Source organism: Odocoileus virginianus, chromosome 31, assembly GCF_023699985.2.
Source record: "Odocoileus virginianus isolate 20LAN1187 ecotype Illinois chromosome 31, Ovbor_1.2, whole genome shotgun sequence".
Taxonomy (NCBI): Eukaryota; Metazoa; Chordata; class Mammalia; order Artiodactyla; family Cervidae; genus Odocoileus; species Odocoileus virginianus.
The window spans coordinates 35,461,994-35,489,830 of NC_069704.1; the positions used below are offsets into that span (position 1 = coordinate 35,461,994).

Consider the following 27,837-nt stretch of genomic DNA (forward strand, 5'->3'; position numbering starts at 1 on the left):
GTGGCAGGGTGAGGACAAAGGGCATTTTCAAACAGCACTGAAGTAAATAGAAAATGTGGACAGAAAGGGGGCTAAATTCGAGTTCCCTCAGGTGGCTGATGGCAAGAAAACGCAGGCGACCTTGTTTACCACCCCTAGGGTCCTATTCTCCATTACCACCCACTGGAATGCGAAGTTGGAACCACCACTATATGCAAGAAGCCTTCAAATCCCCAAAATGTCAGGTCAGTAGGCAGCCTCTGGAATGACAGGCCGATACCCCTCCCCCACCCTCCTACCCCCCACCCCCACCCCCAAAAAAGGTCCAATCCCATAAGTGCAGGTCACTCTGCCCTCTGGGGTAGTTCCAGCCGGCGCAGAGATGGTTCTGATGGGAGGCCGTGGGGGACAGACCACCTTTCTTTCCGTACACCCTCGGCGGGGGAAACAAAACAAAGACCTCCCCCCTCCTCCTCCGGTAGCCACTACCCTAGCCACAGAGGCTTTCCTATTTCCCGGTGCAGGCAGGCCTCCCGCCCCCGCCCCCATGACAAAGAAAAGGCACCGGGTGAGCAAGCGAGGCCTTCCTGCCTCCACGGATGGGGGGAGGGGGCTGCCGGGGTGAGGAGCCCCCTCCGCTCCCCCGCGCTCCCACTCTCGGCCGGGAAAACAGCCGAAAACCGCGGCCTCCGCCGGGGGAAGCCTAGTCTGAGAGGGGGTGGAGGTACCTTGAAGTAGCCGCCTTCGTAGAGCGTGTTAGGGGGTCCGAAGATGGCAACCTCCCAGTTGTAGAGGTCGGATTCATCCACCAGGGTGATCCGGAAGCCCTCCACCGGTTCCTCCTGTAGGGATTTCAGCTCGAGCATCAGGGCCTTCTGCGAACTGGTCATCTGCTGCTGGGCCATCGCGGCGGCGGCGGCGCCGGGCCGGGGCCCCAGTCCTCACGCACCAGCCGGGCCGGACCAGGCCCCTCCCCTCCGCTCGCCCTCTGCCCGGCCGCTCCGGGCCCCTCTCTTCACACACCCGGCGGCCCGGACCAGGCCCCACACGGCCCGTGGGCCGGCCCGGTTCCTCCTCACACACGACGCGGGCCGGGCCGGGCCCTTCTCCTCACACTCGGGCAGGGGTGGGGGGAGGGGTGGAGAGAGTTAAAGAAATTCGCTCCGCGTCTCGGGCCTCCCCCCCCCGGAGGGGGCCTCAACTTGATGGGAGGGGGGGGGGGAGAAGAGGTGGAAACAGAGGAAGGCGGCGAAAGGCCGGCGACGGTGAGGAGACCGGGCCGGGATGGCCCGGGAGCGCCGCGCTCGCTCGCTCTCTTGTTCTCCTCCGGGGCCGCCGGGGCCGAAGGGCGCGCGGGGCCGAAGGGCGGGGGAAGCGCGACACGCGGGGGTCTCGCGGCGGCGGCGGCGGCTGCGCGGGGGGAGGGGCGACGGCGGAGAGGAGGAGGAGAAGAGCGAGAGCGCCTCGCGCCGCGGGAGCGACGAAGCCGAGAAGAAGGAGGGAGGGAGGAGGGGCGCGCGTCGGGAGGGAGGGCGGCTCTTGGCGGAGGGCGGCTCTAGGCGGCGAGCGGCCCGACGCGCCGCGCGTGCGCGCGCCCCGCCCTCCTCTTCCTCCTCTTCCTCCTCCTCCTCCTCCTCCTCCTCCTCCTCCTCCTTCTCCTGCTCCCCCCCCTCCTCCTCCTCCCACGTCCCCGCCTCCTCTCCGCCGCCCCGCCAGGTGGCGGCGCTTTGTGACGCCGGCGCGCGTCCCCCGCCCTTAAAGGGCCAAGTGGCTGTTGGGGGTGGCGCTGGGGGCCGGGGTTTGAGGATGGCCCCTGGGGATGTCCTTGGCCACAAAATGAGGGTTGTGCGGCTTGACGCTACGCTTTCAAAGGCGCGCCCGGGAAGGGACCTCTGTCCTAGAGCTGTCATCGCCCTCCTCCCCCTACTTGTATCCTGAGGCCTCCCGCAGTTGTCCTCCTGCGTCCTGATCCTCTGCAGGCCTAACGTCCCCTCCCCAGCCCGCCATGACACACGGTCTGTGGTCCCAGCACTCAGTAGGTGCTTGACAAGGATGTGCTGACAGTGCGGGTTTTGTCGGTGGGAACAAGCGTCCTGACGTTTCTGCAGGTCCGGTCCTCATGCCATTGTGTCCTTGGAGAGCAGCGTGTTAACAACTTAGGGGGTTGAAGTGCAGTTTCCCATCCGAGAAATTAGGAAAGCAGATAGGTCAGTTTCTAACTTCCCTTCTTAACTACAAAGAGGAAGTTGTGGGAAATAAAAAGAGAAATAATCATACAGACTGAACCTGGGTTCCTGGCCCTTTTCTGTGTGATTTGGAACAAATGCTGTGGCTATCCTCCATTTACCCGTTTGTAAAATGAGGTACTTGGTTGAACTTTGACCCCCTACAGATCTTAGAACTGGAGTTGTTTTAAAATAATCATGACTGAAGTGAGATGTGGAAATGGACTGCAATCCCCATAATTTAGGCCCTGTTTCTCTTTGGAAGCCCTGTCCTATGAAAACTGAACATTTTCTAGAAAAGCCAGGATACTGTGAGTACCACACACTTAGAATTCTGGGATCAGAAACATCCCTGGGTCCAATCCTGGCTCCACCATTTATATTCTATTACCTCTTCCTTTTTCATCAGCTTCTGTAAAAGAGGTTAATTATGCCTAATATATAAACAATTATAAAAATTAAATGAAATCATCCATGTACAGAGTTTAGCACAATGACCAGCATATGGTAAATGCTCTATAAGTAGGAACTTTAAAATAAGAAAAAAAAAATTTTTTTAAGGCATAATTATATTCTGGATACCACTCCCTCCATTTTTTAATAGACAAAAAAACAAACAAAATAGTACAGATAATTTCCATATACCTGGCATTCAATTTCCCCTTATTAACATCTTACATTAGTATAGTACATTTATTACAATAAATAAACCAATGTTGATATATTATTAACTAAAATCTTAGTTACTCACATTTCCTTAGATTTTACCTAATGTTCCTATTCTGTTCCAGGATCCCATCCTAGAAACTATATTTAGTTTTCATATTTTATTAAGGCTCCTCTTGACTAAGAAAGTTTCTCAGACTTTCCTTGTTTTTGACAAGGATGACTTTGAAAGTTTTGAACAGTACTGGTCAAGTATACTTTAGAATATTCCTCAGCTAGAATTTGTGATGTTTTTCTCATGATTAAACTGGAGTTTGGGGAGAGATCCTGGGGCTTCCCAGGTGGCTCAGTGGTAAAGAATTCTAATCTGCCTGCCAATGCAGGAGATGCTGGTTCAATCCCGGGTCAGGAAGATCCCCTGGAGGAGAAAATCGCAGCCTACCCCAGTATTCTTGTCTGGAAAATTCCATAGACAGAGGAGCCTGGCTGGCTACAGTCCATGGGGTCGCAAAGAGTCAGATATGACTGAGCAACTCAGCATGCCCACAGGGGAAGAGATCCCAGGAGAAAAATATTTTCATCACATCATATCAAGAGCACATAATATCAACATGACTGTTGTTGATATGCTGATATTGACCTCAATCACCTGGCTGACCTAGTGTGTCAGGTTTCTCCACTGTAAAGTTATTCTTTTTACCTCGTTTCTGTCCTCTTAAGAAGGAAGTCACTATGCACTATCCACAAGGAAAGAGCCCCTTCATTTTGTTGTTGGTGTTATTTTTTTCTCAGACACAAAGCCTCAGTATTTTTTTTTTTTTTTAGTTCTACCAGTTTATTGCTACCAACCCATCTCCCTCCACCCTCATGCACACATGCTCAGTCATGTAATCCCATGGACTTCAGCCCGCCAGACTCTTCTGTCCATGGATTTTTCCAGGCAAGAATACTGGAGTGGGTTGCCATTTCCTTCTCCAAAAGCCTCAGTATTTTGAATAATCATTCCTTAGCTCCCAACTCTATTCTCTTGGTCTTGAGGCCAAACTTCACTGGCATTAGAGTGCATCTTAGTGAGTGTAGCCCCTCATTCCCAAAGGATGGAGTATGACTGTTTCTGATTTCTCCTCCTCCCCCCACTCCATTTAAGGACAAGAAGATTGCTGACCTGGAAATGTGGGTGATGATGTTGACACTTTTAATAGCAAGGCTATGAGTAGATAAATAGGCAGAAAGTTAATCTTCAAAGCATTTCACCCACATAAACTCATCACAGCCTCACCCTGACCCAGAAGATGGCAGATTCCTAGTCTTAAGTCACTGGAACATACACCCGGCACCCAGACCAAATACCGCTCCCTGGACTCAAATCAACTCACAAACTCAAGTATTCACAATGCCATGACCCTAAGATAGGTGACTAATAAACATATACCTATCAAGGAAGCTCACAGCCTAGTATCTTAATGAGCTGTCTAAAGACTCCATCCTCAGGTCAGAGGAAGTCAAATTCCACAGGACTTGTATCATGCCTTTTTACCTTAGCAGGTGAGACATTATCAGTAGGTTGCAACTGGGTCTTATTCATCCCTGGATCCTCAGCAACTAGGACACTCTCTGACACAAAATAGATACTAAGTAGTTGTTCTGAAGGGCCCACAACCAAAGGCAGGAAGATAATCAGTAACAACAACAATAACAACAATGAATCACAAATTAAGCCTCACTCTCCACCCCTGTAGTCTAATAGGGTCTCTCAGACACACAGTAGGTGTCCTGTTCTGTAAGGACAATGGGTCTTGCTCATATCCATATCAGTTCAGTCCCTCAGTTGTGTCTGCCTCTTTGCGACCCCATGGACTGCAGCATGCCAGGCTTCCCTGTCTCTTACCAACTCCTGGAGCTTGCTCAAATTCGTGTTCATCGAGTCAGTGATGCCATCCAACCATCTCATCCTCTGTCATCCCCTGCTCTTCCCACTCTCAATCTTTCACAGCATCAGGGTCTTTTCCAATGAGTGGGTTCTTCTCATCAGTTGGCCAAAGTATTGGAGTTTCAGCTTCAGCGTCAGTCCTTCCCAAATTAAAGTACTGATTTCCTTTAGGATTGACTGTTTTGATCTCCTTGCAGTCCAAGGGACCCTCAAGAGTCTTTTTCAACACCACAGTTCAAAAATATCAATTTTTTGGCACTCAGCCTTCTTTATTGTCAAACTCTCACATCCATAGATGACTACTGGAAAAACCATGGCTTTGACTAGATGGACCTTTGTTGGCAAAGTAATGTCTCTGCTTTTTAATATGCTATTCAGGTTTGCCATGATTTTTCTTCCAAAGAGCAAGCATCTTTTAATTTCATGACTTCAGTCACCATCTGCAGTGATTTTGGAGCCCAAGAAAATAAAGTGTGTCACTGTTCCCACTGTTTCCCCATCTATTTACCATGAAGTGATGGGACCAGATGCCATGATCTTAGTTTTCTGAATGCTGAGTTTTAAGCCAGCTTTTTCACTCTCCTCTTTCACTTTCATCAAGAGGTTCTTTAGTTTTTCTTTGCTTTCTGCCATAAGGGTGGTGTCATCTGCATATCTGAGGTTATTTCTCCCAGCAACCTTGATTCCAGCTTGTGCTTCATCCAGCCCAGCATTTCACATAGCGTGCTCTGCATAGAAGTTAAATAAGCAGGGTGACAATATACAGCCTTGATGTACTCCTTCCCCGATTTGGAACCAGTCTGTTGTGCCTTGTCTGGTTCTAACTGTTGCTTCTTGACCTGCAGACAGATTTCTCAGGAGTCAGGTCAGGTGGTCTGGTATTCCCATCTCTTGAAGAATTTTCCACGGTTTGTTGTGATCCACACAGTCTAAAGCTTTGGCCTAGTCAATAAAGCAGATGTTTCTCTTGCTTTTTTGATGATCCAACAGATGTTGGCAATTTGATCTCTGGGTCCTCTGCCTTTTCCAAATCCAGCTTGAACATCTGGAAGTTCATGGTTCACATACTGCTGAAGCCTAACTTGGAGTATTTTGAGCATTATTTTGCTAGCGTGTGACATGAGTGCAATTGTGTGGTAGTTTGAACATTCTTTGTCATTGCCTTTCTTTGGGATTGGGATGAAAACTGACCTTTTCCAGTCCCGTGGCCACTGCTGAGTTTTCCAAATTTGCTAGAATATTGAGTGCAGCACTTTAACAGCATCGTCTTTTAGGATTTGAAATAGCTCAACTGGAATTCCATCACCTCCACTAGCTTTGTTTCCATTTTTTTATTTTTTATTTTAATTTTTTTAGCTTTGTTTTTAGTGATGTTTCCTAAGGCCCACTTGACTTCATATTTCAGGATGTCTGGCTCTAGGTGAGTGATCACACCATCGTGGTTATCTGGGTCATGAAGATCTTCTTTTGTATAGTTCTTCTGTGCATTCTTCCCACCTCTTCTTATTATCTTCTGCTTCTGTTAGGTCTATAGCATTTCTGTCCTTTATTGTGCCCATCTTTGCATGAAATGTTCCCTTGGTATCTCTAATGTTCTCGAAGAGATCTCTAGTCTTTCCCATTCTATTGTTTTCCTCTATTTCTTTGCACTGATCACTGAAGAAGGCTTTCTTATCTCTCCATGCTATTCTTTGGAACTCTGCATTCAAATGGGTATATCTTTCCTTTTCTCCTTTGTCTTTAGCTTCTCTTCTTTTTTAAGCTATACATAACCGTATTCAAGCTACTATAATGTTTGGCTACTTTACAGCACAAAAAATGAATGTCAGAAACAGCTTCCTAGAGCTTTCTTAGTTTCATGACAGGTAGCAGCAGCAAAGATTGACTTGACTGACTGGTGCCCTCTGGTGGCAAAGAAAACAGGACGTTTATCCCTAGTTTCTTTGGCATCACCTGGTACTCTTTCTAGCCAGGGCTCCTGTAAAAAATCTATTACCTTTCTTACAAAGACAAAAGATGTGGAAATAAATAAGAGGGAGGGTTTTTGCTTTATAAAAGTTAATTCTGACTGTACAGAATAACTTTTTTTTTTTGCCGCACTGCATGGCACTGCAGCCATGAAATTAAAAGATGGTTGCTCCTTGGAAGAAAAGCTGTGACCAACCTAGTTAGCATATTTAAAATCAGAGACATTACTTTGCCAACAAAGGTCCATCTAATAAAAGCTATGGTTTTTCCAGTAGTCATGTATGGATGTAAGAGTTGGACTATAAAGAAGCAGAGTGCCGAAGAATGGATGCTTTTGCACTGTGGGGTTGGAGGAGACTTTTGAAAGTCCCTTGGACTGCAAAGAGATCAAAGCAGTCAATCCTAAAGAAATCAGTCCTGAATATTCATTAAAAGGACTGATGCTGAAGCTGAAACTCCAATACTTTGGCCACCTGATGCGAAGAACTGACTCACTTGAAAAGCCCGTAATGCTGGGAAAGATTGAAGGTGGGAGGAGAAGGGGACGACAGAGGATGAGATGGTTGGATAGCATCACTGACTCAAAGTCAGCATCACTGACTTTCATGGCTGCAGTGCCATGCAGTGTGGCCAAAAAAAAAAAAAAATTCTGTAAAGTCAGAATTAACTTTTCTAAAGCAAAAACCCTCCTTCTCATTTATTTCCACATCTTTTCTCTTGTAAGAAAGGTAATAGATTCTTTAGAGGAGCCCTGGCTGGAGAGTACTAGGTAATGCCATAGACACAAGAGTTTGAGTAAGCTTTGGGAGTTGGTGATGGACAGGGAAGCCTAGCCTGTTGCAGTCCATTGGGTTGCAAAGTCAGGCATGACTGAGTGACTGAACTGAACTGCATGGCTTTTGGGAAATTGTTTCCCTGGTCAGGGATTGAACCTGGACCATTTAGTGAAAGCCCAGAATCTTAATCACTAGGCCACCAAGGAACTCCCTAGAATGACTTTTTTAAAGAGGCCCCTATTTTGTTTCATTTTGCATATGTTAATACATGTAAGTCTTAAATGGTGCTTCTAAGGAGGCACAATCTTCCTTTAAAAACAACAGCTAAGATTTGCTATGCATCAGTATGTGACAGGCTCTCCACACGTGGTAAATCTCACTTAATTCTGACAAAAATCCACGACATGATCATTACTAGAAATATCTAGGGCTGCCCTGGTGGCTTAGACAGTAAAGACTCTTCCTGCGATGCGGGAGACCTGGGTTCGATTCCTGGGTTGGGAAGATCCTCTGGAGAAGGGAATGGCAACCCACTCCAGTATTCTTGCCTGGAGAATCCCCTGGACAGAGGAGCCTGGCAGGCTACCATCTGTAGGGTCACAGTGAGTCAGATCTGAGTGAGTGAGCAACTAAAGCACAGAGAAATATTCAAGGCTTAGGGATGTTAAGACAATTACTCAAGGTGAAACAGGAGAGAAGGGGGCAAGGCACGAACTTTAAAAGAATGATGTAGCCCAAGGACATGATATAAACTGACTAGAACCAAATGGGTCCAACATAGTGGATGAAGCAAGTTCCGCTAGACATTGAACCTCAGTATACACTCATTGTAACATATCTGCAAGCTAAATGACATTCCCATGGGTGCCACGAAACTTTAAGCCCGACCATTAAAGACCAAAAAGTGGGTGGTGGACCAATTCCTGGAAATCTTTGCCCCTTCCCTAAAATAGTTGGGATAATCCTCCTGCTCATTAGCCTACGAAATTACGCAGACTGTAAAAGCTAACCACATCATATTTTGAGGCCAGTCTCATATTTTGAAATGGTTTACCCTCTGTCTGTAGAGTGTGTATCTCTCTCTAAATAAATCCACTTCTTACCTATCACTTTTTTGCTCATAATTCTTTCTGCGATGAGCTTCATTAAGCCCTGAAATCAGGTGTGTGATATTGGTAGGAAGACTGTGGGGTCTGGTCATGTTTGAGCCCTGGTACATGGGTTCAAGTCCTAATGTGAGGGGAATAGTTTTAAAGGTAACCCAGTGAGTGACTGGTAGAACCTGAAGTTGAACCTTGGCCATCCCACTTTGGTGTGACTGCTTGTAGCCACCTTGCTGTTCCTAGTCTAATGTGCCCACAGCAATCTGTACATATATGCTCTACGGCAACTATTTGTTTACATCTTTCTCTCAGTCTCTAAGGTGCTCCTAAGAAAGAGACATTCATGGAGGAGGAAATGGCAATCCATTCCAGTATTCTTGCTTGGGAAATCCCATGGACAGAGGAGCCTGGTGGGATATAGGCCATGGGGTTGCAAAAAAGTCAGATATGACTTAGCAACTAAACAATACCACGCTAACAATATTTTCAAGAGTATAGGATATTTTCTTACCTCTGTCATTTCTTTAAAAATAGCATTAAAAAAAGATAAAATTATTTTGCCCAAACATTGTAAATAAAAGAAAAAATAGCTAAAAATTATTATATTAAAAAATTATTATATATCCAGGGCTTCTCTGAAAGACAAACATTATACATTGGCTTCTAATTTTAAATTGTTCATTTTATAAACATGACTTTGGTCGATCTTTGACATAAAACAAATTTGATTTTCCTTAATTCTGTGATTTAGATATTTCCCACATTGAGCAAATAATAAAATTTGTATTTATATTTTTAAAAAGTGATTCACTCATTCAACAAATATTTATTGACTGCCTGCTATATGGCAGGCCCTGTGCTTAATGCCAAGGATACAGTAGTGAATGAGACAAATGACTGGGTTCTGCCCTCAAAGAATTTATATTCTAGTGGTTGAGACAGAAACAGACAAAAGCAAGTAATTAGTAGATAAATAAGATTATTGCACGTTTTGGTGAATACTAATGAAGGTGATTAAAGTGGGCAGCCAAGACTGAAACCACCGGGGTGGATGCAATTTTAAATGGAGACAGGGTCAGAAGAAACCTCTCTGAGGTTGTTTAAATGAATACAGGGATCATCAGCCTGTGAAATGTAAAGGCAAGAGCATTATTCCAGATTTCTGGCTTGTGATCATTATGTCTTGTTTATCTTTCTCCTTGACATAGTACAGGTCTTGATGTTGTGGAATGAAAAGTTGACTAATCTCTGGCCCTTCCTCAGACTTCCAGGATGGCATATCCTCCCTTGGTCAGTTCAAAGTCAAGTCATACTTCTGGACTCAGCGCCAGTCCCATCTCCTCCAGGACACCTTACTTAACAATCAAAATACTCTTCAACTATAAAGAAGGAAACTTTGCCATTTGGGACAACATGGATGAACACTGAGGGAATTACGCTAAGTGAAATAAATCAGAGAAAGACAAATACTGTAATGTCTGGGAGTCCCTGATGGCTTAGTGGTTAGGATCCAAACTTTCACTGCCATGGCCTGGGCTCACTCTCTGATCAGGGAACTGAGATCCTGTAAGCTGTATGGCCTGGTTAGAAAGAAACAGACACTGTAGTATCTCACTGACATGCAGGATCCAGAGAAGTCAGACTCAGAAACAGAAAGTAGATTGGTGTTTGCCAGGCCCTGGCGGGTAGGGGAAAAGAGATATTGGTTAAAGGGTACCAACTTCCAGTTATAGAGGAATAAGTTCTAGGGATCTAGTGTACAGCATGAAGACTATAGTTTAAAATATTGTATTGTAGACAGCATATTAAAAAGCAGGGACATTACTTTGCCAACAAAGGTCCATCTAGTCAAGGCTATGGTTTTTCTAGTAGCCATGTATGGATGTGAGAGTTGGACTATAAAGAAAGCTCAGCACTGAAGCATTGATGCTTTTGAACCATGGTGTTAGAGAAGACTCTTGAGAGTCTCTTGGACAGCAAGGATATCCAACCAGTCCATCCTAAAGGAAATCAGTCCTGAATATTCATTGGGAGGACTGATGCTGAAGCTGAAACGCCAATACTTTGGCCACCTGATGCAAAGAACTGACTCATCTGAAAAGACCCTGATGCTGGGAAAGATTGAGTGTGGGAGGAAAAGGGGACGACAGAGGATGAGATGGCTGGATGGCATCACTGACTCAACGGACATGAGTTTGAGTAAACTTTGGGAGTCGGTGATGGCCAGGGAGGCCTGGCATGCTGCAGTCCATGGGGTTGCAAAGAGTTGGACATGACTGAATAACTGAACTGAATACTTGAAAATAGCTGTAAGAATAGATCTTAAATGTTCTCATCAAAACAACAAATGGTAATTAGGTGAGGTGAAGGATATGTTAAATGTGTTAACTAATCTTACTGAGGTAACCATTTTGCAATATGTGTGCAACAAGTCATCACGTTGTACAACTTTAACAGTTATATGTCAATTTTATCTCAATAAGGCTGTGAAAAAAAAATCAAAACATTGGTAGCAAAGAAGGTGGTAAGCTCAAAAGCCCAGGACAAGAAAGCAAGATAGAGTAGGGAAATTCCCAAGTAGTTCCATATGGCTGGGCCTTAATATTTGAAGGAGACAATGATGACAGACAAGGTTGAAAGGTTGACAATGGTCACATCATTCAGTCAGTAAACACTTACTGAGGATGTACAGTGTACTGGGTATTGGACATGTACACCTGATCCTTGTTTTCACAGACTCACAGTCAAGGATGGAGAGGTAGACAATTGATAATGAAAAATCATTTTTAAAAGTGCTAAAGAGGGAACTTCCCTGGTGGCCCAGTGTTTAAGGATCTGCCTTGCAGTGCAGAGGCTGTGGGTTTGATCCCTGGTCTGGGAACTAAGATCTAACACGCCGCGGGGCCACTAAACCCGCATCCCACAATTTAAGAGTGTGTGTCTTGCAATGAAGCTCCCATGTGCCACAGCTAAGACCCGACACAGTCAAATAAATAATTTTTTTTAAAGTGCTAAAAAAAAAAAAGGAATCAATTGGGTGAAGAGATAAGGGAAAACATATTTCAGGTTGGGTGATCAGTGAAGGCCTAACTATAGACATGTTATTTACACTGAAAGCTGGGGGATGAAAGGGAAAAATTTTCCGAGAAGCATTCCATGCCGAGCAAACAGCTTGGCTCAAGTCTCTGAGATAAGAAAGAACTTGATACAACCAAGGAATTGAAAGAAGGTGGATATTGCTGGAGCTCAGTGATGAAGGGGTAGAGTATTGAGAAAAAAGATGGGCTAGTGAGTGAGGGAATATATTGATCATGGCCTTGTAGAAGTCTGTATTTCATTCATTCATTCATTCATTTCATTCATTCTAAGTGAAATTGGTAGCCAGCCACTGATAAGTTTTTAAGAGGAGCGTGACATGATAGGGTTTCAGTTGCAGAATACCCATTCTGGCAAGCATGTGAAAACATATTGAAGAAGGACAAGACCACTTCTGTGAAAATTTCTTTAAAAGCATTGCATAAGCTAACTTATGCTATTAGAAGTCAGGACAGTGGTTATCTTTCCAGGGTGGTGACTAAAAGGCAGCATGAGGGGAGACTGGAAAGGTGCAGAAAATGTTCTTTTCTTTTAAAATTTATTTTTGTGTTTATTTTTGGCCTCACTGGGTCTTCGTTACTGCTCCTGGGTTTTCTCCTGTTGCAGTGAGCAGGTTCTAGTCTTCATTGTGGTGCGTGGACTTATCATTTTGGTGGCTTCTCGGGTTGTGGAGTACTGGCTCTAGGACATGTGGGCTTCAGTAGTTGTGGCTCACGAGTTCTAGAGTTCGAGCTCAGTAGTTAGGGTGCACATGCTTAGTGGCTCCGTGGTGTGTGGGATCTTCCTGGACCAGGAATTGAACCTGTGTCTCCTGAATTGGCAGGCAGATTCTTAACCACTGGACCACAAGGGAAGTTCCTTCTTTTTTTTTTTGATGAGTTGAGTATGTATGTTTAGTTTGTGACTATCGAAGGTGTATCCTTGAGAAATGTGAATTTTTCCATATGTGTGTTGTGCATGGGTGCTTAGTGGTGTCTGACTCTGTGACCGCCAGGCGCCTCTGTCCATGGAATTTTCCAGGCAAGAATACTGAAGGGGGGTTCCCATTTCCTACTCCAGGAGATCTTCCTGACACAGGGATTGAACCCAGATCTCTTATGTATTTTGCCTTGGCAGGCAGAGTCTACCACTGCATACTTCAACAAAAAAGATTTAAAGAAAAAGCTATCGAATGAAACTATGCTATATTCTTCAAGACTGTTGTTGGGGGGAAAAATGGACTTCCCTGGCAGTCCAGCAGTTAAGATTCTGCACTTCTCATGCACGGGGCAAGGGTACCATCCCTGATCAGAGAACTAAGATCCCACATGCTGCACAGCGTGGCAAAACCAAAAACCAACACATACACACACACAACAAAAAAGAAAAAAGAGACAGAATATGTTCCAGATTCAGACTGAGAGGAAAAAAAAAAGATGATGCCTAAATAGATGCCTGATCTTGAACCAGGAGATAAAACGCTACTATGTAAAGGGTATTATTGAGATAACTGGCAAAATGTGAATATGGGCTTTATATGATAGTATTGAATGAAAGTTACATTTCTTGAATTTTATAATTGAATTATGACTACAAAAAGGGCAAGGAAGCCTGGCGTGCTCCAATCCATGGGGTCGCAGAGTCGGACACGACTGAGCGACTGGACTGAACTGAACTGAAGAGATAGTCCTGGGGCCTCCCAGGTGGTGCTAGTGGTTAAGAACCAGGCTGCCAACAGGCAGGAGACCTAAGAGAGGCGGGTTTGATCCCTGAGTCAGGAAAATCCCCTGGAGATGGGCATGGCAACCCACTCCAGTATTCTTGCCCAGAGAATCCCAGTGACACAGGAGTCTAGCAGGCTACAGTCAGGACGGTCGCAAAGAATGGGACAAGACTGAAGTGACTTAACACACACACACAAAATGAATAAACTCAAGACATATTTTGGAAGTAGAACTGACGAGATCGGTTAATTGATAAAGCGAGAAGAGAATCACTTACGTAAACAAACCCTCCCCCGAAGGCCCAAGTTAGCCCCGCCCTTTCCCCGGTGTTCCAAGAGGAGGAAGTGAGGAAAAACGGAAGCAACCGCCAAGTTACCGGCAAGCTTCCGGTCTGGAGTCGCAAAGAGGCCGTAAATCGGAGAACTCTGTTTGGCCCCTCCCCCATAATGGGCGGTCCTGGAGCGTGACAGAAACCAATGGCGAGCGACTCCTCAGGCACTCACCCAATGGTTCTGGAACTGGGCGGGGTTCTTTGCCATGAGGCTTCCTAACGCCGATACCCGCGTTTCTGCCGAGGTTTGGTCATTTCTGCCAACGTGAGTGTAATCTCTTCAGAGCAAGTGGAGTTTAAACCCAAAGTGCGAGAGCGATACGTGGGGGATGGGCCCCGCACCTGCGAGAGCGGAGCATCGCGGAACTGCTGGGGAGCCGGAGGTGGGCGAGCGGCCTGGGAGGAAGGGATGCGCCGCGTGCCGGAGACAGCAGAACCCAACAGCTTGCTAGCGAGGGGCACGAGAGTGGCCCCTTAGGGCAGAGCCTCATTTCCCCCGATGCTTCCAGCTTAGGATACCGAGACAGGGCTTGCTAAGGGAGATAGAACTTGGCTTTACTTGCAAAGTAGTAAAACCTATGGACCGTCTCTGTTCGTTAGCTCTACACCTTGAGATTGAAGAGACCCACCCCCGTTCCCTTCCGCGGCTTGGGTCTTTCCCCTAAGTCCTTGTGGACCTTGGGCAGGATTTTCTCCCCTCCCGTGTCTAGTTTTGTGCTCCCCACGTGGTGGCAGTCCTGGCGCGCTACAGTAAGGCCCTTCCGGCTGTGGAACCGTGGAGGGGGGCGGAGCCCAGGGCTGCAGGGTAGCAGGTTTGGGATCTCGCAGACCAGGGTTTGAAGCCTGCTCACAGTTTAATCATACCAACTGGAACCACAAGCTCAACGGAGCTTCGTTCAGGTGTTTGTTTTCGGTTAGTATTATTATAAGGATTGAATGATTTACTTAGTATATCCTTCAGAACCAGTAGGCGCCATCACTGAGCACTTAACGTATACTGATATAGCCTCTAGTCAGGGCTTGCTGGGGCAGGGGCTGCGTGTGTGTAACCTGGCAGGATTTGGATAGAGCAAGAGTGGAGTTGGCATTTGCGACGTTCCATTACTAACTCATCAGAAGAGAAGGTCTTGTAACTTGGAAGTACAAGGAGCTCAGCTTTGCTTCCAGGGCCCATTCAGCTATTACCCGTACTGACTCCAAGCAGAGCTACATGCTTGTGCTGTTAGATGGGAATCCTCAACTCAAGGAGTTTTCAGTCTAGAGCTCGGTAAATTCTTTTAACTAAAAATTATTCTGAGTTTTACACAATCTGATTCCTGTTCAAGAGAGACTAGGAGCAGGTGAAACCTTTACCTGCATCTGGTCCTGGTGGCACAACAGGCAGTGGATGCTGGATGTCTGTGATGTCACCCCGGCTTCTCTCTCTCATTGGCCACAGGTGATGGAGTCAGCTCTGGAAGGCACAGGCAAAGAGGGGAAGAAGGAATCCTTAAAGAAACGTAAGATAGCTGGGTCTCCAGGGGAGGGCCTCCTGCAGCCTGTGAAGCTCAGCCGGGCAGAACTCTACAAGGAACCTACCAATGAGGAGCTCAGTCGCCTTCGGGAGACTGAGAGTCTGTTCCATTCCAGCTTGCTTCGTTTACAGGTACTGTTGGGTGGTTGGGGCTTGGATTAGAGGGATGGGCTGAGACCCTGAGGCTGAAGTACTACTTTCTTCTGCACCATCTTACAGGTAGAGGAGTTACTAAAGGAAGTGAGGCTGTCAGAGAAGAAGAAAGAGCGGATTGATGTTTTCCTACAGGAGGTCAACCAGCGGATCATGAAGGTGCCCTCAACCCCTGAGACAGAGGTAAGTCAAGTAGTGGAGGGAATTGGAAAGCCCAGAAAAGGTCCTCAGGGACCTTGCTGTTCTTTGAAGGGGATGGGGTGCTAGGGAGTTCATTCTCACTGCCAGAAGGCTCAGCTGGGAGTGCAGTCACTTATTTGTTCATTCAGCAAACACTTACGTGCCTTGCAGTAGTTGTGTTCTTAGGATGTGTTGTGCTTAGTCGCTCAGTAGTGTCCGATTCTTTGCAACCCCGCAGACTGTAGCCTACCAGGCTCTTCTGTCCATGGGGATTGTCCAGGTGAGAATACTGGAGTGGGTTGCCATGCCCTCCTCCAGGGATTCTTAGGATACATCAGTGAGCAAAGCAGCCTGTGTTCTAGTGTTGGAATATGGACACTAATATAATGAACATGACAAGTAAACTGTATGGCAGTGTTAGGAAGTGGTGGTAAGCACTATGGAAAAAGGAAGAAGGACACATTAAGGGGATCATGGGAATATCAGAGGATGAGAGTGGTTGGCAACTTTAAATAGGTGGTTGAGGTAGGCCTTACTAAAGTGACATTTGTGTAAAGAAAGTGAGTCAGCCGTGTAGATATTTAAGGGAAGAAGATCATTCCAGGAAGGGGAAACAGCCTACTCAGAGGCTCAAAGGCAAGAATAGGTCTGGTACTTCCTTGGAATGAGTGAAGGGAAGATAGAAGGAGGTGAGTTTAGGAAGGAAATGGAGGAAGCGGGTATATCATGCAGGGCCTTGTGCACCAGAACAGCGACTTTGAGCTGTTGCTCTGGGGCTTCCCTGGTGGCTTAAATGGTAAAAAATCTGCCTGCAACGCAGGAGACCTGAGTTTGATCCCTGGGTTAGGAAGATCGCCTGGAGAAGGGAATGGCAACCCACTCCAGTATTCTTGCCTGGAGGATTCCATGGACAAAGGAGCCTGGCAGGGCTACAGTCCACGGGGTTGCAAAGAGTCGGATACAACTGAGGGACTAACAATTTGGGTGAGCTGGGGATAACGACAGTGTTTTGTTTTTGTTTTGTTTTGTTGTTGTTGTTTTATAAAGTGATTCTGTGATCTAACTTCCGTTTTAAGAAGTTCACCCAGACTATTAAAAGTAGAATGGAGGGGAACAAAGATGAAATCAGGGAGACTAGTTAGGAACCTGTTGTGCAGTAATCCACTGAAAAATGGCTCCGACTAGGATAGAGTAGAGAAGTGATCAGTGTCTGGATACCTTTGGAAAGTGAAATGGGTGTTTGTTTCCTCTTAACCTTTATTTATTTATTTGGCTGCACTGGGTCTTAGTGGTGGCATGCTCACCCTTAGTTGCAGCATATGTGATCTAGTTCCCTGACCAGGGATTGAACCCATACCCCCTGCATTGGGAGTATGTACAGTATCTTAACCACTGTACCATCAGGGAAGTCCCCAAATGGGAGCTCTTAACAGAGATGAGTCAAGGTGATTTAAACATTTTTAGCTTGAGCAGCTAGTATGGAGTTGCCTTAATGGGGAAGACATATTTATAGGAAGATCAGGAGTTTGGTTTCAGACGTTTTGACATGCTGAATTTGAGATGTCTACTAGACATTAAGGGGATGTGTTAGGAAGGTAATCAAATATGTGTCACTGTCTATTTCTGCAGCTCACCAACCAGGCATGGCTCCCAGATGGGGTTCAAGTCCCTATCCACCAAGTGCCCTATACTGTGAAGGGCCGTTTCCGTTTCCTGCCCCCAGCCCAGGTCACTGTTGTGGGAAGTTACCTTCTGGGCACCTGCATCCGGCCGGACATCAATGTGGATGTGGCACTGACTATACCCAGGGTAAGATCCAGAGTTTGGGATGGAGAGGTCTGCCATTCCACCACCTACAAATCCTGGATCCCTTTCTTTTTCCCACCTCCCACTTGCCAGAGGATTGAAATTTGAATTTTGAATCTAAAGAACAGACCACTGCAGTTGTCCTGACGGAGCAGCACTTTGCCTTCCTCATCCAAGATATGGTGTTGCTGGCCTTGACTTTGGCATCCTTGCCAGCAGATGGGGTTGCCAAGCTTTGCTCTCACCTTGGCTTCATCTTGGCCCCCAAGTCCTCCATCAGCAAACAATCAAGCAACTTGGCCGTCTCTCTCTCTTCTGACCCCCTCCAGGAGATCCTACAGGACAAGGATGGGCTGAACCAGCGCTATTTCCGCAAGCGTGCCCTCTACCTGGCCCACTTGGCTCACCACCTGGCCAAGGACCCACTTTTCGGCAGTGTTCGCTTTTCCTACACCAATGGCTGCCACCTGAAACCCTCGCTGCTGCTGCGGCCTCACGGTGGGAGGCACACGCTGGGTGGAAGGCACAGCATGGGGTGATGGGCAGATCTGGTGGGGGAGGCACAGGGGCCTTAAGTCCATGGTGAGAGAAGACTTGGGCCTCAGGTCTCAGGGGAAGGGTATTGGGACCTCAAATCCTGAGGTGGGCAGGCATGGGACCCTTGTGGGGGAATAGTGCAGGGGCTTCTCTGACTCCAGGGCAGCTGTAGGGTCTCAGCATCACCCGTCTCCCCCAGGGAAGGATGAGCGTTTGGTTACCGTCCGTCTGCATCCCTGCCCTCCACCTGACTTCTTCCGCCCGTGCCGCCTGCTGCCATCCAAGAGCAACGTGCGCTCTGCCTGGTACCGAGGGCAAAGTCCTTCGGGGGATGGTGAGTAGACAGTGGTGTCAAGGCTGGGTTGGAGGAAAGGGTATTGTAGGGCTCTCTCCTCTCATGGTTCCCCCTTTCCTCCCACAGGTAGCCCAGAACCCCCCACCCCCCACTACAACACATGGCTCCTGCAGGACATAGCTCTTGAATCCCACATGCAGCTGCTGTCAGCTGTGCTGGGCTCAGCCTCAGGACTGAAGGACGGGGTGGCACTTCTGAAGGTCTGGCTGCGGCAGCGGGAACTGGACAAGGTGAGCTGGAAATGGCCCGGTTTCCCCGGGCCTCGCTGAGTGGTGGGCTGGCTCTGAGCTTCGGCCTCTCCATCTGTTTCTCCCTCAGGGCCTGGGAGGATTCAGCGGGTTCCTTGTCTCCATGGTGGTGGCCTTCCTTGTGTCCACACGCAAGATCCACACCACCATGAGTGGCTACCAGGTGCTGAGAAGCACCCTGCAGTTTCTGGGTGAGGCGGCTGGACTCGGAAAGGCCAAGGGTCCTGATCATCCCCATCAGGGATCATTTGGTTTATTGTCCTCAGACAGAGGAATAAAGTGAACCTCTGAGTCAGACAGTTGCAGTCACCTGTCTGGAGGGTGGGTGTCACAGGGACTGGGTCCTTAGAAAGGGGGATACCTTCTGACACCACCACCTTCTCTGGTTCATTTCAGCCAGTACAGATCTGACCGTCAACGGGGTCAGTTTATGCTTCAGCTCAGATCCCTCCCTGGTGAGTAGGGCGGTGCTGAGTTTGGTCTTCCCAGGTGGCGCTAGTGGTAAAGAACCAGCCTGCCAATGCAGGAAACATGAGACAAGGGTTTGATCCCTGGGTCGGGAAGATCCCCTGGAGGAGGCCATGGCAACCCACTCCAGTGTTCTTGCCTGGAGAATCCCATGGATAGAGGAGCCTGGTGGGAGTCTACGGGATCACAAAGAGTCGGACACGACTGAAGCAGCTTAGCACGCACACACAAGTCGGCCCGGAGCCCTGAAGTTAAGGCCCAGCCCTGACTGGGTCTTCTGACTTCTCTCTCTCTCTCCCAGCCGGCCCTGGCTGACTTCCACCAGGCCTTCCCTGTTGTCTTCCTGGACTCCTCAGGCCGTCTAAACTTCTGTGCTGATGTCACTGCTTCCACTTACCACCAGGTACCAGTTGTCTCCCAGTGTCCCAGCGCAGACCCTGTCCCTTCTGCCAGCACCAGGGCACCAGCAACTCCTCTCTAGAGCATGTCTTTGCGTCTGGGCCCTGGGTTCAGTAAGGGGAGAGAGCAGCACTGCTGGTCTCACATGGCGGGTTCCTTGCTTGCTCTGTGACCCCAGGTGCAGCATGAGGCTCGGTTGTCTATGGCGCTCCTGGACAGCAAAGCTGACGATGGGTTCCAGCTGCTCTTGATGACTCCCAAACCCATGATCCGGGCTTTTGACCACATCCTGCAGTGAGTTTCAGGGTGATGTGTCAGTGAGTCCTGTTGCCTCAGGGCTAGTGAGGGGGCCGAGATCTTCCACCTGGTACTCTGATCGATCTCCCTAGTGATGGCGGGGGTAATACCTGGGGCCAGCAGTACTTGATGCCCCCTCTTTGTCCCTCCCTGCCTCCACACCCCCCAGCCTCCGTCCACTGAGTCGCCTGCAGGCAGCATGTCACCGGCTGAAGCTGTGGCCAGAGCTACAGGATCTCGGTGGGGACTATGTCTCAGCGGCTTTGGGCCCACTCACCACCCTCCTGGAGCAGGGCCTGGGGTCCCGGCTGCAGCTGCTGGCCCACTCTCGGCCCCCAGTCTCAGAGGTGAGGTGGGGTGGGTTGGGGAGTTTCTGGGACTGAGAGAGGAGGACCCTGGGGCCCAGGGGATACACAAGATAACACCATCCCTCGAACTAGAAAGGGGGTTTCCTGACCCAGCTGGGGGGCACTTGGACTGAGCTCGGCCTCTCTACACCCTGCAGTGGGACATCAGCCAGGAGCCACCAAAGCATAGAGATCCGGGTGTCCTGACCCTGGGATTGCTCCTCCGGCCTGAGGGGCTGACCAGTGTTCTTGAGCTGGGTCCTGAGGCTGACCAGCCTGAGGTGAGGAGCTGGGGGTCTCGGGGTGATTCTGCCCTGTCTTGGGAAGCCCAGCATGTGTGCTGGCAGGAATGGGGTGGACTATCCTTTTGCCCCTGGCTCGAGCCCTGTCGGGAGATTTCTGACAGAAACCCTGCCCTATTGCTCTCTCCTACCATCATCGTCTTCTCCCTAGGCTGCCGGCTTCCGCCAGTTCTGGGGCTCTCGCTCCGAGCTTCGGCGCTTCCAGGATGGAGCAATTCGGGAAGCTGTGGTCTGGGAGGCTGCGTCTATGGCCCAGAAGCGTCTCATTCCCCACCAAGTGGCCACTCATCTCTTGGCACTGTGAGTGTTAGCATCTGAATATCAGGAAGCGGCCATGGGCTGCGGAGCCTCTTAGGAGGCTCTGGCCCAAGCTTTTGGGGTAAGCTGCTCATATCCAGCAGCTCTCTCCCTGGCCCCCACTGCCCACACTCTCTGTGTCCCTTTTCCAGCCACGCTGACATTCCAGATACCTGTGTCCACTATACGGGGGGCCTCCTGGACGCACTGATTCAAGGCCTGAAGGAGGTGAGGGCCCTGGTTTAGAGCTGGGGTCAAGGCTAGGGAAGGTTGGGTGAGTAGCCTGTGTGACTGGATTTGGTGGGGGCGGGAATGGGGCTGGAGAGCCGCCCCCCCACCAGGCTGCGCTTCCCATAGTGTCCAGCAGGGGGCCCTCTGACTCTGCAGCAGCAGCAGGGCTGCATCCTGGTTGGTCGGGCTCTCCTGTAAGGTCCTGCCCTGCCGATTGTCTTTTCTCCCCTCAGACCTCCAGCACCGGTGAGGAGGCCCTGGCAGCTGCAGTGCGTTGCTACGACGACCTCAGCCGCCTGCTGTGGGGCCTGGATGGTCTGCCGCTGACCGTGTCTGCCGTGCAGGGCGCTCACCCTGTGCTGCGCTATACTGAGGTCAGGAGCAGGGAGCCCCTTCCTCTGGGTGACACCCCCCTCTGCCTCACTCACCCAGTACTCTCCCTTCCAGCGCCCTGACTCTGGGCACCCCCCTCCCCGTCCTCTTTCTCAGCCTCCCTTCTCCCGCAGGTGTTCCCGCCAACCCCAGTCCGTCCAGCCCACTCCTTCTATGAGCATCTGCGAGAGCGGGCCTCGCTGTTGCCCCGGCCTGACAAGCCCTGCCCAGCCTACGTGGAGCCCATGACTGGTGAGGGAGCGCTTGCAAGGGGCCAAAAGGGACCGCTCTCCACCCCCGGCCGTAGACTGAGGCCTCCCCCTCTTCTCCACAGTGGTGTGTCACCTGGAGGGCAGTGGGCAGTGGCCACAGGATGCCGATGCCATTCGCAGGGTCCGTGCCGCCTTCCAGCTGCGCCTGGCGGAGCTGCTGACTCAGCAGCACGGGCTGCCATGCCGCGCCACGGCCACGCACACCGACGTCCTCAAGGTTAGGCGGGCGCTGGGCAGGGATACGGGGGAGGAAGGGACGGGGCGTCAGGCGCCCCCTCTCCCACCCCCTCCCCTCTCCCCACAGGACGGGTTTGTGTTCCGAATCCGTGTGGCCTACCAGCGGGAGCCGCAGATCCTGAAAGAGACGCGGAGCCCCGAGGGGATGGTGTCGCTGAGGGACACCCCCGCCTCCCTCCGCCTTGAGAGGGACACGAGGCAGCTGCCCCTGCTCACCAGCGCCTTGCATGGGTAAGGCCACCTGCACAGGCTCTCGGAGCCCCTCTCCCAGTCCCTCCTGGTCGCCTGGCCATCTGTCTGCGGAGTCAGGCCAGTTAGGGATGTGAGTGCTGGGCTGAAGTCAGGCAAGTGCTAGAAGTGCTAGGATTCTGGCCCTGCCGAAAACTTAACTGGCTTTCTCCCTTGAGCCCAAATCCCCCCCACACACACCTGATTTTTCTCGTCTGTAAAATGGTAATCATGCTAGGAACAACCTCTTGCAGTTATGAAGACATGAGATCATACATGTATGATCATATAGCACATTAGCACAGAGGCCAGTGTTGGGTGAATGTTGAGTGGTCAGGCTGAAAGTCTGTCCTTGGGAGAACAAAGTAGTTAGCAGCGATGGTGCCTCAGCGCTTGCTGCCCTGGAGTACTTGCCAGACGATCTTAGGGTCTGCAGAGGCTGCGCTCTGGGTTTGAAGTCAATAAAAAGAAGCTGCCACAATTTTTGTACCACTGTTTGTCAAGATGTCACTTATATGGAACTTTAAAAACCTCCTGAAGTCCAAAAAAATTATGTTAATTGATGTTAGAGAGCCATGGGAAATTCATGAGTATGGAAAAATCCCCGGGTCCATCAATATACCATTGGATGATGTAGGTGAAGCTCTACAATAGACTTCAAAGAGAAGTACATGGAGAAGGAAATGGCAATCCACTCCAGTGTTCTTGCCCGGAGAATCCCATGGACAGAGGAGCCTGGCAGGTTGCAGTGCATGGGGTCGCAAAGAGGCAGACATGACTGATAGACTAACACTTTCACTTTACTTTTTCAATACTATTAAGTGTACCCACATACCCACATCCAGCATTTTTTCATCTTGCAGAACTGAAACAACAACTTCCCATTTCCCCTCCCTGCAGTCCTTGACAATCACCATTCTATTTTTCGCTTCTGTGAAAAAAAAAAAAAAGAGAAGTACAAAGAAGTAAAGCCATCCAAATCTGACAATCTAGTGTTTTCTTGTTTAGCTGGAGTGAGAAGCAAGAAGGCTGTGGTCACAGGAATATCTCTGGACTTTAACAGTGCTCAACACTATGCTGGAGGATGGAAGGAATGGGAAACCTATGAACTTTCAGAGAAGAAACAAGGAAATTGAATTTTGGAATACAAGCTGACCGTTTCCTTGTGTACATGCAGCCCAGAATAGTGGAATAAGCAAAAGAATAAAAATGTAGCCCTGGAACCACTGGTTAATGGGAAAGGGATTTTGTAAAAGTAAAAAAGAAAAAGAAAGTCTGTCCTTGGGCCCAAGTGCCTGCGCCTCACCGCCTCTACCCTCTTCTTCCCACAGGCTGCAGCAGCAACACCCAGCCTTCTCAGCTGTGGCTCGGCTGGCCAAGCGGTGGGTGCGTGCCCAGCTCCTGGGTGGGGAGGTCACCGATGAGAGCCTGGACCTGGTGGCTGCTGCCCTTTTCCTGCACCCTGAGCCCTTCACCCCTCCCAGGTGATGCCCTCCACCTTTCCCCTAGCCAGGACGTTCCCCTGGAGTCAGTGTCATCCTTGCTGCTTCAGTCCACTTGGGAGAGGTGACTGAACCTAGGGGCAGAAGGGGTTCTAAGACACCCCCAACCCCCCGAAGTCCAGACTAAGGGCTCGAGGCTCCCCAGACTGTGGGGGGCTGTGCATGTGGCTGGGCCCCTGACACTCTGCTCACTCCTTCCTCTCAGCTCCCCCCAGGTCGGCTTCCTCCGGTTCCTTTTCCTGATGTCAACCTTCGATTGGAAGAACAACCCCCTAATTGTCAACCTCAACAATGAGCTCACTGGTAAGCGGTACGATGAGAGTCAGACTACCGGAAGAACTACCGTTTGTGGGTTGCAGAGGCGGGCAGGCAAGGGTTTTCCCTGTCAGCCTGTTAGGTTTTCTCTCTGCTTACCGCACCTGGGATGTCTGCTCCTGATTCTGGCTGCCTAGGGATGGGGAAATATTAAGGAGGAAGAGGACCAGATCCAGCCTTCAGGGAGCTGTGAGGCTGTAGAGATGTGGTTTGCCCACGTAATGATCAGAAACAGAACGCACTAGGGGCAGTGAGCAGGCTACCTAGGGGACTGTGGAGGGAAGAGGAGGGAAGAAGAGGGATTCTGCAAACCAGGTCGGAAGTCTTAAGGTGGACCAGGGAACTGTGTAGGTGGGAGTAGGTGCCCAAACCTCAAAGTGTGAGTGATGACTTCTGTTTGTAACGTGAGGAACTCCTGGTCCCAGCAGAGAGGAGGGTGTCAGCTTTCTAATTCCCCAGGTGTGTGGGAGCCCAGGGGAGGAGGGGGCCAGGGGCAGGCCTCAGCTTGTGCAGGCCCGGAAACCAGACCAGGATGCCAGGCAGTGGAAAATTCTGCTTTGGGCCCAGGCTGGAAGTTTACCACCCTGCCGATTGAGGCAGATGCGGTGTCCCTTTCATCACTTATGCCATGTGGGGGATGTTGGAGACTCCCTGTGGTGGGCACAGTGGGAGGACTTGGAGCAGTAGGGGGTGTCTGGGGAGAGGGGTCAGCTGACCCAGGACCCCCTCTAATTCACAGCGGAAGAGCAGGTGGAGATCCGCAGTGTCTTCCTGGCAACCCGGGCAAAGCTCCCCGTCATGGTCATCGTTACCCCCCAAGATCGCAAAAGCTCCGTATGGACACAGGATGGACCCTCGCCCCAGGTTTCGTTGCATTCTTGCTCCCAAATGTGTAGTTTTCTCCCTCAAGGAAAAAGCAGACCCAGCCTGGGCTAAGAGAGACCCGTGGTCAGGTCTGACCTGCATAACCTGTGTGTGCCTCCCCAGATCCTCCACCAGCTCGTGGTCCTGGCAGCTGAGGCCTTGCCTGTCCTAGAGAAGCAGCTTATGGATCCCCGGGGGCCCGGAGACATCAGGGTAAGCCCCTGACCCAGACTGACTCCGAGGGCTTGGAGGTCTCTGCCTTTGAGCCATGGAAGCCCAGAGTTCTTGGGCCCTTGTTTGGTGAGACTTGAATTCAGAGAAGGCGCCATAGCTGCCCATGGTGCCTGGCTGTGGAGGCTGGAGGAGAACCGTGGCCCCAGCTTCACTCTTGTAGCCCACGATCCTCCTGTGGAACCCAAGCTGCCACCAGCTGGGTCCCGGTGTTCCCACCTGGAGATGAGCATTTGGGCCCCTAATCGGGGCTCAGACAGAAGGGAAGGAAGGAAGCAGAGTGGGCCTGTGGAGGGGTTTGTGGTCCAGTTTCCAGCTCCCCAGTGGGCACTGCTGAGCCCTCCCTCCCCTTCCTCAGACCGTGTTCCGGCCACCATTGGACATGTACGACGTGCTGATCCGCCTGGCCCCCCACCACATCCCCCGGCACCGCCAGGCCGTGGACTCGCCAGCTGCCTCCTTCTGCCGGGGCCTGCTCACTGAGCCAGGGCCCTCCTCTCTCATGCCTGTGCTGGGCTATGATCCGCCTCAGCTCTACCTGGCACAGCTCAGGGTAGGTCCTTAAGGGCTGGCTGGCCCTGGGAAGGAGGCTTCCAGGTGAGCTGGGGCTGTGGCGTTGGCTCTCAGGTTCCCACCTGTAGTCCTTTTCCGGTCCTGCCCTTTCCTAGGAGGCCTTCGGACACCTGGCTCTTTTCTTCTATGACCAGCATGGCGGAGAGGTGATCGGTGTCCTCTGGAAGCCCACCAGCTTCCAGCCCCAGCCCTTCAAGGTGAGCTGGCTGGTGACCGTTGTCTCTTCCTGAGTGTGCACGTGTGTTCTGTGTGGGCGTGTGCGTCTGTGGCTCCATGGTGACCCTGTGTCAGGCGTGAAGCGTGTGTGTCTCGGTGTCTGTGTGTGTGCCTCTCATGACACTTCAGTCCACGTGTCTCTGGCCCCCCCAGGCCTCCAACACGAAGGGACGCATGGTGGTGTCTCAAGGCGGGGAGCCAGTGATGGTGCCCAATGTCGAAGCCATCCTGGAGGACTTTGCCATCCTGGGCGAAGGCCTGGTCCAGGCTGTGGAGGCCCGAAGTGAGAGGTGGACCGTGTGACCTCCAGCCTTGGAGCAAGCTCGATGGACAGACCTCTGGAGCAAGATGTCAGTGGCCTGACCACCCTCACTGTGGATAGACCCTCCAAGGAGGGCTTGCTGGCCTGAGCACGCTGCCTTGTCCCCAACAAATCCCCGTCCTGATTTCCTGTCTGATGCCCCAGCACTGGGGGGGCAATGGTGTCCCGTGCAGTCTCCTGGACCTGACCAGAAGAGAACTGGGAGTCAGCTCAGAGGGGACACCGAGTGAGCCCAGGAGATCCAGCTACTTGTCAGCCTGGCCTGGGCCTTGCTTTCCTTCCCAGGTTGCTCCTAGAAGTCCAGAGAAGAGACTGTGTGCCCGGGGCTGAGGCTCTGTCCCCACCCCTCTGCTGGGATGTGGGCCTTGACCTCAGTACGCTCTTGGCTGCAGCGTCAGGGCTTTTACGGGGCCAAGAGTAGGTGTGGCACTGCCCTGAGGGTCACAGCGGCAGCACCGAGCAGCGCAGAGGGGGCTTCAGGGGGTGAAGGGGCACAGCGCCCTCTTGGGTTGGTCCTGCTGCTTCCCGGGGTGGAGACATGGAAAAGCACAGAAAACAGGGAGGGGCCGGGTGGGCGAAGTGCTGAGAGGGACTGGTAGTCAGTCCCCCATCCAGGAGAGATGCAAAAAGCGCTCAGTGCTGCCCTGGCCTCTGGTGTCGGTGGCTCTGTGCTCCCACCTTGGGGGTGCAGACGTGAGTGGGACCAAGACCTGCTCTCCAGGAGCTCCAGTGCCCCGAGGGAGGGGGTGCTGCTTCCCTTCAGCCTGGTCCACACCCCCCTCCCAGCAGCCTCTCCCTAATCCTGGCTGTTTTTCCAGATTCAGCTCAAACAGTGACTCCTCCTTAAACCCTTCCCTCGCCCTCAGCCTAAGGTGCTCTTCCTCTGAAACATCAGAGCAATTACTGTCCATTCACTTCTCTTCACAGTCATGTATAGTGGCATAAACTCTTGTCTTAAATTCTGATTTAAAATTAAATCTTTTTTTTTTTTTTTTAATTGTTTTAAGTTCCCCATGGCCTCAGCTTTTTTGCCTTTTCCATGTGGTTTCGACCTTGTCACCTGCAGGTCAGCTCTTTGGGGGCAGAAAACATATTTGAACAGATTCCATGACAGCTAGTACAGTGCTCCACCCAAGCAGAATGCAGGTGTGGGCAGAAGGGGCCCCTAGCTCAGGCAGATGGAGGGCAGGGCAGGCCCCCAGAAGACCTTCAAGGAAAAGAGAATCCTGATTTGTGATCTCTGCCTAGAATGGGTAAGGTTTTGATGGTGAAAGGCCTGAGAAGTGATAAAAAGTTGATGTTGGGAATTCCCTGATTGGTCCAGTGCTTAGGACTCCACAGTGGTTAGGTCTCACAGCCAACAGCCCAGGTTCAATCCCTGGTCAGGCAGAGAACCAATGAGTTGCGCAGCGTGGCCAAGAAAAAAAAAGTTGATGTTTGTTGAGTGTCTACCTAATAAGGGCTGGGTGCGCTTTGTTATTTTCCATATCTTACATAAGGAAATTGATCATACAATCATACCAGCCCTATGAAGTACTGCTTTTCCTCATTATCCTCATATTCTGAGTGAGGGAACAGGTTCGGCAACAGGCGGGGGCCTGTTTGTAGAGGGACTTTGATGCTTGGCTAGCTGGCTTTATCCTCAAGATGCTTAACCACACACGGGAACTCTGATTTCCAGTTCTGTCCCAGTTCTGTCGTCTTTGAATCTGAGTCGGTCCCTGTCTGTCAGGGCCATGGGGCAACCTGGCCTGGGGCTGAAGCCAGCACAGGTTACACTGATGGGCTGGGTGAA

At 50.3% G+C, this 27,837-nt stretch overlaps 2 protein-coding genes across 4 annotated transcripts in view; one reads left to right on the top strand and one right to left on the bottom strand.

Annotated features, from left to right (window-relative positions):
• The window catches only part of UBE2R2 (ubiquitin conjugating enzyme E2 R2), a 93,643-nt gene extending 92,296 nt beyond the window's left edge, over positions 1–1,347 (bottom strand). Inside the window, exon 1 of the mRNA XM_070459610.1 lies at positions 708–1,347. Within this exon, the coding sequence (XP_070315711.1) occupies positions 708–884 (177 nt within the window). The 5' untranslated portion in view covers positions 885–1,347. The remainder of the gene's footprint in view (positions 1–707) is intronic.
• NOL6 (nucleolar protein 6) lies at positions 61–27,567 on the top strand. 3 transcript variants are annotated; one of them, XM_070459605.1, is made up of 26 exons: positions 61–224; positions 15,216–15,422; positions 15,510–15,626; positions 17,253–17,432; positions 17,759–17,927; positions 18,166–18,300; positions 18,388–18,551; positions 18,640–18,760; positions 18,966–19,024; positions 19,339–19,440; positions 19,615–19,730; positions 19,903–20,080; positions 20,239–20,361; positions 20,534–20,682; positions 20,832–20,907; positions 21,144–21,284; positions 21,417–21,534; positions 21,617–21,771; positions 21,859–22,022; positions 23,351–23,503; positions 23,727–23,824; positions 24,576–24,700; positions 24,824–24,913; positions 25,290–25,484; positions 25,600–25,701; positions 25,874–27,567. In XM_070459605.1, the coding sequence occupies exons 1-26, from the start codon at positions 99–101 to the stop codon at positions 26,021–26,023; spliced, it is 3,513 nt and encodes a 1,170-aa protein (XP_070315706.1). In that variant the 5' UTR covers positions 61–98; the 3' UTR covers positions 26,024–27,567. The 3 variants fall into 3 exon arrangements, with proteins under 3 accessions (XP_070315706.1, XP_020771362.2, XP_020771364.2); XM_020915703.2 differs by lacking the exon at positions 61–224 and adding an exon at positions 13,896–14,160; XM_020915705.2 differs by lacking the exon at positions 61–224 and adding an exon at positions 13,896–14,042.
• The last annotated feature ends 270 nt before the right edge of the window (positions 27,568–27,837 follow it).